The sequence below is a fragment of the Boleophthalmus pectinirostris genome, unplaced genomic scaffold (genome assembly GCF_026225935.1).
Source record: "Boleophthalmus pectinirostris isolate CB_2022bp ecotype Guang Dong unplaced genomic scaffold, ASM2622593v1 HiC_scaffold_16, whole genome shotgun sequence".
Taxonomy (NCBI): Eukaryota; Metazoa; Chordata; class Actinopteri; order Gobiiformes; family Gobiidae; genus Boleophthalmus; species Boleophthalmus pectinirostris.
The window spans coordinates 38,817,556-38,831,529 of NW_026571095.1; the positions used below are offsets into that span (position 1 = coordinate 38,817,556).

General features: G+C 38.5%; 2 protein-coding genes across 3 annotated transcripts in view; one reads left to right on the top strand and one right to left on the bottom strand.

The window, feature by feature from the left end:
- The window catches only part of LOC110175075 (lysine-specific demethylase 4A-like), a 48,831-nt gene extending 46,214 nt beyond the window's left edge, over positions 1-2,617 (top strand). For both annotated transcript variants that reach the window (XM_055151585.1, XM_055151586.1), the window contains exon 14: positions 2,079-2,617. In XM_055151585.1, coding sequence (XP_055007560.1) covers positions 2,079-2,219 — 141 coding nt within the window. In that variant the 3' untranslated portion in view covers positions 2,220-2,617. The remainder of the gene's footprint in view (positions 1-2,078) is intronic.
- A 4,043-nt stretch (positions 2,618-6,660) lies between these two features.
- Positions 6,661-13,911, bottom strand: LOC129408292 (receptor-type tyrosine-protein phosphatase S-like; the record flags this gene model as incomplete). Its single annotated transcript, XM_055151441.1, has 3 exons — positions 6,661-7,107; positions 11,750-11,885; positions 13,757-13,911. Coding segments are annotated over 3 exons (369 nt in total), but the record flags the coding sequence as incomplete, so codon positions are not given.
- Positions 13,912-13,974: the final 63 nt, after the last annotated feature.

Genomic DNA, 13,974 nt, shown 5'->3' on the forward strand with positions numbered 1-13,974 from the left:
CTCTGGTGGATTTTAAATTGGTTTATTTAGGCAACATTTATTGTTATTCTGCCTCTTTACATCATATTTACAGACAGTAGGTTGGCTTAATGGCATTTTTCATCACATTCTAGACACTAGTGATGGGTATTCCAGTTCTTTTTAGAGAACCGGCTCTTTTGGCTTGGCTCACTAAAAGCTGCTGGTTCTTTTGGCTCCCAAGCAGCTCTTCAGATTGTTTTGTTGCAAGCAGGACTGAATCAGGACTGAACCAGGTCTAAACCAGGACTAAAACAGATCTAGACCACGTGTAAAACAGGACTAAACCAAAACTGAACCAGGACTGAGTGTTAGGACTCGGTCTCTATCTCGTGCCCAAAATTAGTCCTGGTTTATTTATTTTATGCTAAACTATAGCCAAATATGCACTTTTTTTTATCCTATGTACACACAAATTTCTCAGTTTCGTTTTCAGCCGCTGCCAAACCACGAGTCTGCATGCCGCGTGAAGAGAAAAAAAGAGAGGGAAAGAGAAAACACGACTCCCAAAAAGGATCAGGCTCCCGTCGTTCGCTTCAAAGAGCCGACTCTAAGAGCCATTTTGTTCGCGACCGACCCATAACTAGTAAATAAACAATCGCTATTAGCCTTTAGCCGTAAATACGTGCGCACCGCGGTAATTAATTATATGCGCAAATGTCATAATTCACACCTCTATTCACAGCTCATTTACATATGAATGCAGGTCCAGTAACAAATATACGACCAATATAATAAATTTACAATAGGCCAATAGAAAACAGCCTGTTTATGTGTGAGAGCTACAGCAGCTAACCCATAACAAACGACCAAAACTTGCTTCAAAGTCGACATTTCCAACACTCACCGCTCATACAAGCTCCTCCTCACATCACAAGTCTGCGCTAATAAAGTCCTTTTAATCCAGATTCAAACCAGTTGTCCGTAAAAAGAATATAATCTCAATGTTTGGATCTATGTCTGCGCGTGTAAACAAACGAGTGACACGACTCTGTGGTGTGTTCAGGGACAGTACGGACACACACAGACAAATGACTCCGCAGATAAATACTGATGTGGAGACACATATCAGGACATTTATCTGTCTGTAAATTGGATTAAATGAGCATAATGTTGAGAGTCTAAGCTTTATAACGACGTATAACATGCCCACTTGAAATATTGGCCCCTATCAGCCAATCGGCCGATAGCCGATATGCCTCCAGGTGATCATATTGGCCGATAATATCGACCAACCAATATATCGGTCGGGCTCTACTCCATATACTATAACCTTTCCAAAAATAATAGTTTAGCATATCCCCCAAAAATTCCCACTAAGGTTAAAATTTGAATATAAGGAACTGGACTATAAGAGACACACCTAAGTTTAACATGTCCCTATTGTTCACTTACTTAGTCTTTTCTAGGGGTACCATCATTTTTGTCCAGGCCAGTTTCATTATTTATTTATTTTTTTTAATAATTCTGTTGAACAACAATTAAAAAACAGTGTATGATTTTCATTGGTTATTTGTCAGGAATTTTTTTTTTATTATTGCTTTTCTCAGTTTCAAGTTTATTTCAGTGAACATTGTTGATTTTTCTTTCCTTACTAGAGGGGTACCAACAGTTTTGTCCAAAACTGTACTTGGATGCTTGCTGTTGTGTCATTAGGCAAGACACTTGAATTCACCCGGATAGTCAAACGTGATGTGTGTGTGACTATTGGAGGTCGTTGGAGGGGCTAATGGTGCAGATTGGCAGCCTTGCTTTTGTCAATCTGTCCCAGGGCAGCTGTGGTTACAGTAGCAGCTTGTCACCACCAAGCATGAAGTGAATGACTAATGCTGTGCACATTCATGTAATGTGCCTTTTGAGTGTTCGAAAAAGCTCTATAAATGTAATGCATTATTATTAGTGTAACTGTCTGATATTTTCCGTTTGATGGTGAGAGTTAAGGAATTTTAAAAAATCATTACTATATGATTAAATAACAATAAAAAAAAAAAAACATCATTATTCCTAAAAAATACCGTAATAATAAGCCGTGTTTCCTGATGTCTCTCCATGTGTTTCAGTCTAAGGCCTCGGACATGCGTTTCGATGGAATCTTTGAAGAGAAGGAGATCATCCAGGAGTCCAAGAGGCAGAGAGTGATAAACTCGCGTTACAGAGGGGACTACATCGAGCCGGTCATATACAGAGCCATAATGGAGTAGCACAAGCAGAAGTAGCTCTTACAGAGCTATTACAGTTCTATTTATATATTTTTTACTATCAATAATGAAGGTTTTGTTTGTTTGGTTGGTTGTTGTTGTTTTTTTTTGAAGGATCACTAACAATTTGTTTAATGGTACTTTTCTTAAATTCTGTTTGTCATGACCAGTTGCAGACAGTAACCACAAATCTGTTCAGAGTGGGTCTCTCTGTGGTTGTATTTAAATGTTGAACCATTTTACAAGAGAAAAAGGCAGAACAGTAACAGACACTGCCCTGAGGACTCTGTCCTTAACTGCCTTCTTATTTTCACTTAAAGTCCTTGTATTGTTTTATTTAACAACCTGCAGCTTTTCTATTTACTGACAAATTCATGATTAAAAATTATTGATGCTACTTACATATTACAGTCATTAAAGGGTTGGTATAGAGTGCAAACTGTACAGCAGCACACATCTATACTCTTAAAATAGTAAACATGAAACATGAAAAAATAATTAAATTAACCCAAAACTAAAACTTTAAAGAGGGGGTATTATGCCAAATCGAATTTTTGAAGCATTCTCTCATCAAAAACATGTCTGAAGAAGTTTTAGCCTGTTTTGTTATTTAAGCGGTATCTCCTAAAAGTATCATCCTATCCAAAACTCAGCCCACAAGCCTACCTCACCCATACTGCTGTGTGTAAAGTTTCCATAAATATACATAAACAAACCTGATGCGATGCAGTTGTTTCATTAATTAAATGCACACAGATTGAAATGTAACAGCCCTCTGTAGGTAGTTACTTTGTGTGTGAAGCAAAGGGGGGTTATGAAACATGTTAACATTTTTTAATGAAAATAACACATAACAATAAAAGGGAAACCTAATGCTCTGTTAAGGTTTGTTTAGCGGTTTTAGCCCTATAGAAGTGAAATACCCCCTCTTTAACTCCTAAAACCATATTTAGAAATTGTTCAGGGCTTTAAAATATTTGCAGTTGGCTGTATCTAGCCACATTGACTGTCCCAAGTGTTGGTTGGGGCAGACTAATGGTAAATATGGCACAACATTAAGAAGGAATTAAGCTGTGTGTGCCCAGCTTCAAACTGCATCAGTACATTCAGTGGAAACTACATTCTGGTTCTTATGTTACATTTCATTTTTTTCCCCTAAACATAGACTATGTTCTAAACATGTATTCGTCATCACCCTACCCTCATCCTGTCTCTAATCATGGTTGTGCAGCAAGGCCTGAAGCTCAAGTCAAATGATTAACCTCATTGCATCAAGTTTTGTTTCAATTTAAAAAAAGAACTAATCCAAGAAGATCCCACTAACATGTGACAAAACACCCACCTCCTCTTTCACTCGGTATACAGACTGATGCTGATGAGCAAAAGACATGGGGCAGAATATAAATGGTTGAATGAGTCCACTGCTGACATTGAGTCTTACATTCCATCCCAAAAGCCATCAGAAATGCATTGTGACAATTTGGCACACTGGAAACATATCTTAATATCTGGCTAATTCTAGCCATATACAGTAGAGGGTGTCCAAGCTATGACTTGGGGGCCAAATGTGGCCCTCAGGACCATTTTGTTGGCCTCAGGCCCACTATTGAATTGACCTAAATGATCATAGACAGTACCTGTTACTGCAAATTTAAGTTTCTTGAACAATAACCTTAGTCACATTGTGTTGCGATACAGACCTAAAATTAAAATCTCAAGTCTTATTAAAGGTTGCTCGGACAAAGTCATCTACAAATATGTTTCCATATCTGGCAACTGGTGACGAGTTTGGACACCCCTGTATACTGTATAAAATACAGTATTATGATTTTAATTGAAACAGTTAAAGGGATAGTTCGGGATTTTTGACGTAAGTCTGTATGGTATCCCTGTGAGCAGTGTCGTGCATCAACACTGACTTACCCCCGACAGCGTCCGGTGAACCGAAAGTAGCCGGGCAAGTTGGCTAGGGACTGTATAATAAAGCGTTCTTCTTCTCAAAACAATATGTGTTCAAAAGAGTGATACATTTGCATCACAAAACCATCATCGCCTAAAAAGTCAGACCTCATTATTGCTTGGCACTATTTTCTTTCCATTTGTATCACTGCGCGCTGCCGCCAGGTGACAGTCGCGCACGAATCCATCACTTTCTGCAGTTGTTCGGCAGTGTTTACATGCGCAGACCGCCGCCACGCGAGAGAGCTAACATGAGAGCTAAAGCCATAAGTATATAAGCTTGTATAAGATACATAAGAATAAATCTAAAAAATGGTGTGAACTCTTGATTATCCAGGCTGTAACAACAAAAATCTGTCTGAATCTCCACACACATTTCACTGTTTTCCTGTCACGGACTTTGCGCTGAGGAAACTTTGGCTTCTTGTCTTTGGCTTCAGTGTGGAAACTAAACCAGGTAAGAACGAAGAAGTGCCGCTGTGTTTACAAGAGAACAGGTTCAAGAATCAGCTGTAACTCTGTGTGCAGTAAATCACTCAGTGTCATATCACCAGTGAAGCTTCTACAAAACGTAACTTTATAAGTCGACTGTTATTACTATTGTAAATGTCGCGTACACTATTGTCAGCAGCTACGTGGACGTGTGGATGATTCATGTTTCTATTAGTAGTCCGTGCTTCAGTCACAGTGTAGACTCTATGTTCGCTGTATATGAGTTTATAAATGACGTGATGGTGATTGTCGCTTACCCGGTCTCTCACGACTACAGCTGTGGCTTTAGCTTCAACTTGTACCACTTCTCTGTCTTTTCTCTCTCTCTCTGCCCGTTCTAACTCCGTCTGGCGAATTTCAGCATCAGTATATTCAGGTTCACAAAGATCTCCCTTTGGCTTTGTGGTAAAGGCAAAGTCTTTATTGTCGGTGTCGTAATCAGACATGTTGTCGCTAACATTCCGAGCAGTAAACAAAGTGAACCAGGCGCGGCTGTCACCTGGCGGCAGTGCGCAGTGATACAACGGAAAGAAAATGGTGCCAATCGATTATGAGGTCTGACTTTTTAGGCGATAATGGTTTTGTGATGCAAATGTGTCACTCTTTTGAACACATGTTGTTTTGAGAAGAAAAACGCTTTATTATACAGTCCCCACACAACTTGCCGGACTACTTTCGTTAGCACCGAAAACGGCCAGGATCTCGGCTCACCGGACGCTGTCGGGGGTAAGTCAGTGTTGATGCACGACACTGCTCACGGGGATGCCATACAGACTTATGTCAAAAATCCCGCACTATCCCTTTAATAGATCTACATTATGCAATGTCAACAGTTCCTGCTTATAATAGCATTAGAAAGATCCATGTTTTGTTTTCACTTGTGCATGGTTGTATCCCTTTTGAGTCTGAAAGTGCTCGATCATGATGTGATTCACTCGGAACCCAGGAACCCGTTGTTCATGTTTTTGAAGTCAGCTGGCTCTTATGGATTGTTTGATGTTCAAAAGGCCCTCACAAAGGTGCATCTCAAATATGAAGCTAGCAGGTACTTTTTAAACCCTCATTTACACTGCTTAGCTCCTAAGTGCAACACTTTTTTTTTTTTTTTTTTTTTTTTTTTATATTCAAGTTGCTTCATGAAATAGCTCCCATACCTTGGCTTGTCACTAAAATGTTCACAATGACAAAGTAGAGAATTATTGAGAATTTGATAATTGAATGAAGTCACAACAACAATTTGCGATTATATCTTTATTAGTTTTAATTTGAGATGTGTCTGTGGATGTACTTGACCAAAACTGCATTAGCCCACTGTAAACATGTTATGTTCTGTCATCAACCTATTAACTAAAAAATGTACATATGTGTGTGTGTGTGTGTGTATATATATATATATATATATATATATATATATATATATATATATATATATATATATATATACACACACACATACACACACGTATGTATGTATATATATATATATATATATATATATATACACGTATGTATATATATATACACACACACACATATATATATATATATACGTATATATTATTGCATTTTTATATGTAAAAATTGTGGGAAATCCTTTTTTACTGTATATACATCAAATGGATCATGCAGTAAAGGTGGCTTTACATTCCTGCACTAATAATTCAAAAGTTGGGGCTCACCTATAGCTTCAATTATCAACATTTCTGAGTACCTTTGTAGAGTAAGGTCTGAGCTGTACAGGAACTTGTTATAAAAATCATTAAAACATTTTTTTTATTTTTTTTATTTCTTTTAGAAATAATTCAATTATTGTCAACTCCATCAGATGCACAAACATTATGTATTAATAACAGTTATTTACTGTTGTGTCCAATTGAACCATTTCTGAAAATGTATGTATGTATACACGTATACATACATAAAGACACACACCATGTAACGTATATACCATGTAAGTTAACATTTTTTGCATTTAGATGTCTTAATGGCCAACTTTAATTTTGTAGCAGATTATGTCTTTTGTCTAGATGTAGTTGGAAAATACAAAATTAACTCACAAAGCTGGTACGCCGCCAAGCAGTAGTTAATGTAGTAGTAGGTACTGTAAAATCTAATGATATGTGAGAATACAATAGGATGGAGTTAACATACAGTATGAAGACAAATTGTTCATACAATATGATTTTAAAAAGTTTAAAGTTTAAAAAATAAATGTAAGGTACATCATATAATTCTGTGGGTTGGCCATTTTCAGTCTGCCGTTGGCCTGGCTCAGTCTGCAGTTGACTTACTATAGTTCTCTTCATGAGGTTTGGCTTGTGAATAACCCATACGCCTCTGCGAAGTTCTCAGTGAGATGCTCTCAGTGAGACCATGTTGCACAGTGATCAAATGTGCCCACGTACTCCAGCGCTGCACGGTAACAAAACTGGTATTGCTCCTAGAACAAGACAAATACAGAGTGAGATTTCTACAGGCATGCTTTTTTGACACTACCCTTGCCCAGTGTTGTGCATGAACGAGTTCAAAAGAACACATTCACTGAACATGTTCATTTCAGTGAACTTTGAACTGAACGCAACACATTTGTAAATCAAGAACTTGAACGTGAATTTGTTCAAATTATGTGAGATACCTACGTCACTGTTGGGGTTCAATTAAACATCGGAATTTGTTTTCACCTGACGAGTGACGATCTGCTCACACTTAACCTCGCGAAACCACAGCCGCGTCAGCGCAAAGCTGGCTCCACCGGCAGCTCTAGCGGAACGTACTGGCTCTTCTGTTTCTCAATGGAAAAGCCAATCACATTTGACTGGGCGCGTTTAGCCGCTTGTATTTACCTTCTGTACAGGCTGACCACGGCAAATGCCAGGATTTCAAAAGTAAATTTCAAAGCACTAATGAACAGTCTTTGTGGAGCTGGGCTCTTTCACACGATACAGAACTGCCCCAGGAGCACGTGTGCTGATGGTAAACGCACAAATACAACAACAGATCCATGCTCTCTGTGTAGCTTGATGGGGATACGAGCCTGTGTTCGCGTAGAGCGTCAAAAAAATAGGATGGATCCTGTTTTCCGAATGCGCATAGGACGTGCTGCTCCATACATGTGCACGTGCAGTGGAACCGCCCTCATTCACTTTCAATGCATTCTTCAAATTACACGTCCAAAAGTTGCAGTGACATCCCTCTGTCACAGAAAGAACACATATAGTCGTGTCTTTTAGTCCAACAGAAGCTGATGCATCAGTGCACAAAGAAAAAGCTGCTTTTTTCCAGCATTTACAATTTATGCAAATTAGCCATGTGGTTTTAAGTTTTGTTTCTATAAAACGTAAACAAATGTGTCAAAGCTGAATTAAACACATTATAATCTCAAATGGGCTGATGTGGTAGAGTGGTTATGGTTAATATCTTGTAAAGTTGTTGCAAAACTGGAAGTCAGTTGAAAAAAAAGTTCAGTCTTTCATTTACAAATTTCATCTAAAAATAAAATGAACTGAACTTTGAACTAGTTCAAAATTAAAATTGTGAACGTGAACTGTTCACTTTGAACATGTGTGAACTGAACTTTGAATTAGTTCATGAAAAGTGTGAACTTGCACAACACTGCCCTTGCCCTGCCTCCCAGTAAGGTTTTAACTTTTTGAAACAATAGTACTTCTAACAATAGAGGTTATGCAGATGGCATCAAAATGTTCAGAATTCATGCAGTGAGAGCTCACTGAGTAATGATGTTTTCCTGAGACCAAAACATAGTGTAGGAGAGCTGTTACTGTCAGATAATAAATATAAAAAATCAAATCAAATCAAAATTTCAGAATGGAGGCAACTGGAGGCAAAGTAAATACACTTAAGAGTATTTTTGAACAAATCTAAATGCTAATGGTTTTTTTGTTTTATTTATAATTTGTCAAATTTAAGGGATTGGATACCCAGCACATCCACAATAAGACAGACTTAACTAAACACGCATACAGAAATAAATAAATAATAATAATAATAAGAAGAAGAATAAATAAATAAATAAGTAAATAATAATAATGATAATAATACCAAAAAAAAAAGGGGGGGGGGGGTAGTACAGAGTTTCTCAGTGACACAAACATTTACATACACATATATTTTGACATTGTCCAAGAGTATGTTGTTCTTATTTTACTGTGCTTTGTCTAAATAGGGTTTTGCCACAGTCCATAGGTCAACAGTCCGTTTGTTTTTTGTGTCCAACGATTGAGCCGCCTGCTCCATAGAAATTAAATCCAAAAAATCTTTGTACCAATTGTCTATCTCGAAGCACTTATGTTTGCATTCCTTCCAGTTCATCATAATAATACGTTTTGCTGATAAAAAACCCCAGTGTGTGGTCCAATTTTTGGGATGACAATTCTTCAGTTCTTATTCCAAATAGGCACAACAACGGGCATAGAGAAATCTGCTCATCAAACATACAAGACAGACGATTCATTACATTCCAATATTGTTTCACTTCAGGGCAATGCCACAACATGTGTATGAGTGTGCCCTCTGCCCCACAAGCATGCCAACACAGTTTAGATCATTTGTTATCCATTTTGTTTAGTATATATGGTGTTATATAAGCTCGATGTAATAATTTGAGCTGCAGAATTTTATATCTCACATTTAGAAATTTTTGTGGAGTTTTGCAGTGCTGTTTCCCATTGTGAGGCAGTAATAGGCATTCCCAAATCACGTACCCATAGATTTTTTGTTGAATTATTGACATCCCCTTTAGTGTGACGTAAAAGTTTATAGATTCTTGAAACTGTGCATTGTCGTGCAACAGCACGTTTTAATTTTTCCTCCAACTCCTTCTTGTCCCCCATGCTCTTATCCTGTGACAATGAAGATTTTAAGACAGATTTAATTTCCATGTAAGTTAAGAATTCAGATTCTTTCAAACCACTCCTAGTTTTTAATTCATTGAATGATATAAAATTATTTCCATTCTTAATCACCTGTGATACATTATTAATATTACTTAATTGCCAAGTTTTGTTATTTAGAGTTCTTTTACCTGCCATAAACAGGGGAATTAGACCAAAGGGGACAAGAAGGTAAGGATTTCCCAGTAAAGTTTAAAGTAAGTAAGTAAAGTAAGTCCTCAAGCCATTTCCAGCTTCCAGTTTCTCGAGTACTACAATAGGCCCAGTTTAGGGATACCTAGAATTGTATGCTATATAATATAAATGAATATCTGGCAATCCCACTCCACCCTTGTCAGGGGGTTGAATTAATTTTTTATGGCCAATTCGTGGCTTTTTGCCTTTCCATAAAAAGTCAGTCATCAATTTGTTAATTTCTTTAAACCATTTTGGGGGGAATTTTAGAGGAATAGACGAGATAATGAAAGCTAGTCTAGGAAGAAAATTCATTTTAATTGTTTCAGCTCTGCCCCACAGTGAGAGGGGCAGAACTGTCCATCTTTGTACATTTTCCTTAAGAGTCTTCATGAGGTCGGCCATATTCAATTCGACCATAGTCTCAACAGGAGATCTGATTTGAACACCAAGATATTTCATACTTTTAGGTTTCCACTGGTAGGGGGCAGTATCGAGATGAGACTGGAAGGTATAATGGTTAAGAGGGATAGCCTCACTTTTTGCATAGTTAACTTTGTATCCAGAATTTTTTCCAAAATCATCAACTAATTTAAGCAACTGTGGAATAGATCTTTGCGGATTTGTTATAGTTAATAAAATATCATCCGCAAATAAATTTAATTTGAATTCATAATCTGCAGTATTAATACCCAAAATAGTTTTGTGTGTCCGTATTGCACACGCCAGTGGCTCTAAAGCAAGAATAAAAATAAGGGGAGAGGCTGGACATCCTTGACGTGTAGAGCGGTATAGTTGAAAAGATTCAGCGTCACATAGGCGATCTGCGGAGAACACCATACAGCCCAAATAAATAACCGATCAACTCACTGCACCAGCTCAATGCTCTTCTTTGAAAGTAAAAAGGCAAGAGTCACACGTGTGTTTCTTTACGTCCAGCGCATGTGAAGCTACAGATTAGTGATAGAGACTCTACTTCCTGTGGACTTTATCTCCAATCTTTTATGCTTTAAAAACCATGTATATGAATTATTGCACCACATTTCACAAATAATAATAACTCAGTTTTGTCTTCTAAAAATTATCTAAACTAGAAATGCAATGCTCTGAGCTCTAGAAGTGCAGTGGTGAGTGATTTTACTGTAGACAGGAAAAAGCTGACACGATCACGCTCACTTTACACTTTACAGCCTGTGGTCTGCAGACAGATCCCGCTGCTCTCTACCTACATATCAATCTCTCGCTGTCCATGATGCTGAATGCAACAGATCGATTGATAGGGCGGGCTGCTCCAGTCCTCTGTGCTCGACCGCGGCTGGTTCTGAGGTGGTGCAGCATCCAGACAAAAGCGCGAATCCCGTTTGGTTCGTTATATGTTGTTCTGAGCGTCCGTCTGCGCACGTGTTTTTTTGTTTTTTTTTTTCTTTTTTTCCTTTCGGGGAAAGCGCTTCTCAGGTGGAGGTACCAGACACCACCCCCGCTTCAGCTCATCTATTTGTTCTGCTGAAACAGTTTTCATGTGTTTCATTTGCACACAGCTCATGGATCAGATCCATGACCAGAGATGAATGAGGGTTTTACCCCTGAAGAAACCATATTAAAACAACAACAACAAAAATCATTCCTTTTCCATTTTCACTCATTTTTGAAAAAACTCCAAGGAGCCACTAGGGAAGTGCTAAAGAGCCGCATGCGCCTCTGAAGCCGCGGGTTGCCAACCCCTGACCTAGTGTAAAGTGACTATATAGTTGCTGTCCACATTACTGGACCTGCACTGATATGTAAATGAGTTGTAACCAGATGTGCGAATGTTCCGCAATTACCCATATGATTAATTACGGCAACACCCAGCAGCAATCTGACCAGAACTGAAGAAGTCGCTTGGATGAGCGGTGACAGATTAGAATTTTGGGGGGGATCATACCTGGACAACAGAGTGATAACACAGACTTACAGAGCATGACTTTACATTGGTAAATAGTGTTGTTGTGCCCTCACCTCAGTCTGCACCATGGCTGGCCTCTGGGTACGAAGTAGCTTAACGGTCTGGAACATGTCCACTATGGCCTCGTACCTCAGTCGCTCCAGGACTATGCTCAGAGCCACGAATACACCGGTGCGTCCAACCCCAGTACTGTGCACACAACACACATCATTGGGGAGAATAGCTTCACTAATTGCTATCATTCTGATTCATGTTTATTTTAAGATTAAGTTTTTTATGATGATTAAGTTCAGTTCACAAATGACACACTAAAATTTAAATAACTAAACCAATACAAGAATTCCATGCACTCCACATGGGAAAAGTCAGCTGTTAAGACCTGCATGCCAAATTATGCATAGGGTCTACAGATTTATTTGTACTCATGAGGCGTAGAATATTTCCATGCTTTTGATCAAGAGGTCTCATCTCTGCTGTTCGCAGATGATGTTGTCTTTTTGGCTTCATCAGGACAGGACCTGCACCATGCATTGGGACAGTTTGCAGCCAAGTGTGAAGTGGCGGGGATGAAGATCACCTCCTCCAAGGCCATGGTTCTCGACCAGAAAAGGGGTCTTGCCCTCTCCGGGTGGGTGGAGAGTTCCTGCCTCAAGTGCAAGAATTAAAGTATCTCAGGGTTTTGTAAACGAGTGAGGGTGGAAGATGGAGCATGAGATTGGATCACACGGATTGGTGTAGCATCTGCAGTGATGCGGTCACTGTTTTGGACCATTGTAGTGAAGAAGGAGCTGAGTCGAAAGGCAAATATATATATATATATATATATATATATATATATATATATATATATATATATATATATATATATATATATATATATATATATATATATATATATATATATATATATATATATATATATATATATATATATATATATATATATATATATATATATATATATATACATACATACTGGTACTGCTCCACAGGGTACAGTCATCATTTCTGTTTACCCTATACACATCAGACTTAAGATACAACTGCAAGCTGGGTCACAAGCACAAATACTCTGATGACACAGCCATTGTGGGGTGTATCAGGAACAGTGACGAGGGGGAGTACTGGCAGATCATTGAGAACTTTGTGGTTTAGTGCATGGCTAACCACCTTCAACTGAACACTAAGACCAAAGAGATGGTGGTGAACCTTAGGAGTAGCAGGCCACAGCTGCAACCTGTGACCATTGAGGGGGACACTGTGGAAGTTGTAAAGAGTTATAGGTATTTGGGCTTACATCTCGAGCACAGACTGGACTGATCTGAGAATACAGACCTGCTCTACAGAAAGGGACAGAGCAGGCTGTTCTTTCTCAGAAGGCTAAAATCCTTTAACATTTGTCAGAAGTTCCTGCTGATGTTCTCCCAGACAGTCATCTCCAGTGTCCTCTTCAATGCTGTGCAGTTTAGTCTAGGGAGGAAGCCTCAACACAAATGACCCCGAGTGGTTGGATAAGTTGGTGAGGAAGGCAGACACATCTGTGAGTGAGAAGAGGGCCCTTAACAAGCTCATGTCCATCCTGGATATCCCCCAGCACCCCCTGCACAGCACCATCACTGGACAGGAGAGCACCTTTGGGGACAGGCTGTTGTCCATTCCTTGCTCCACAGACAGACTCTGGAAGTTGCTTGTTCCACATGCCATTCAACTGTATAACGCTCACTATAATTGAATTGGTGTGCTTGTTATTATGTTATTATTATTTTATTATTATGTATATATGTATTGTGCTGCCTGAAATATCCTTTCGGATAATAAAGTATTTCTAATCTAATTAATATAATAACCATCCAATAATGTAATCTACTATTGGTTCACTCAAGTTATTACAACTATTACGTTATTGCAGTTATTACATTAGGGGCTTATTACATTTAAAATTTACCACATTATTATTTTATTGGTCGTTATTATGTTATCAGTTCCTACATACCTTTGTTGCCTTCATTTGCACACTGGAAACATGAAAACTCTGTATACTCTTTATATTTTACAGTCACCTGCAATGTACAGTGATAGGTCCGTCTTGGCCAAACTGCTCCTTCGTCTTGTGAACTTGCCCAATGAAATCAATGAAGTGTTCGGCTGTTTTGGGGACTCCTTGTTCTGGCCAGTCTGTGAAGTGGAACTGCCTGATGGTTCTTGACTCACCATTCTGAAAATAAAGGGATGAATCAACAAAATGGAAGCAAAAATAAACATAGCACAATAGTTAAAG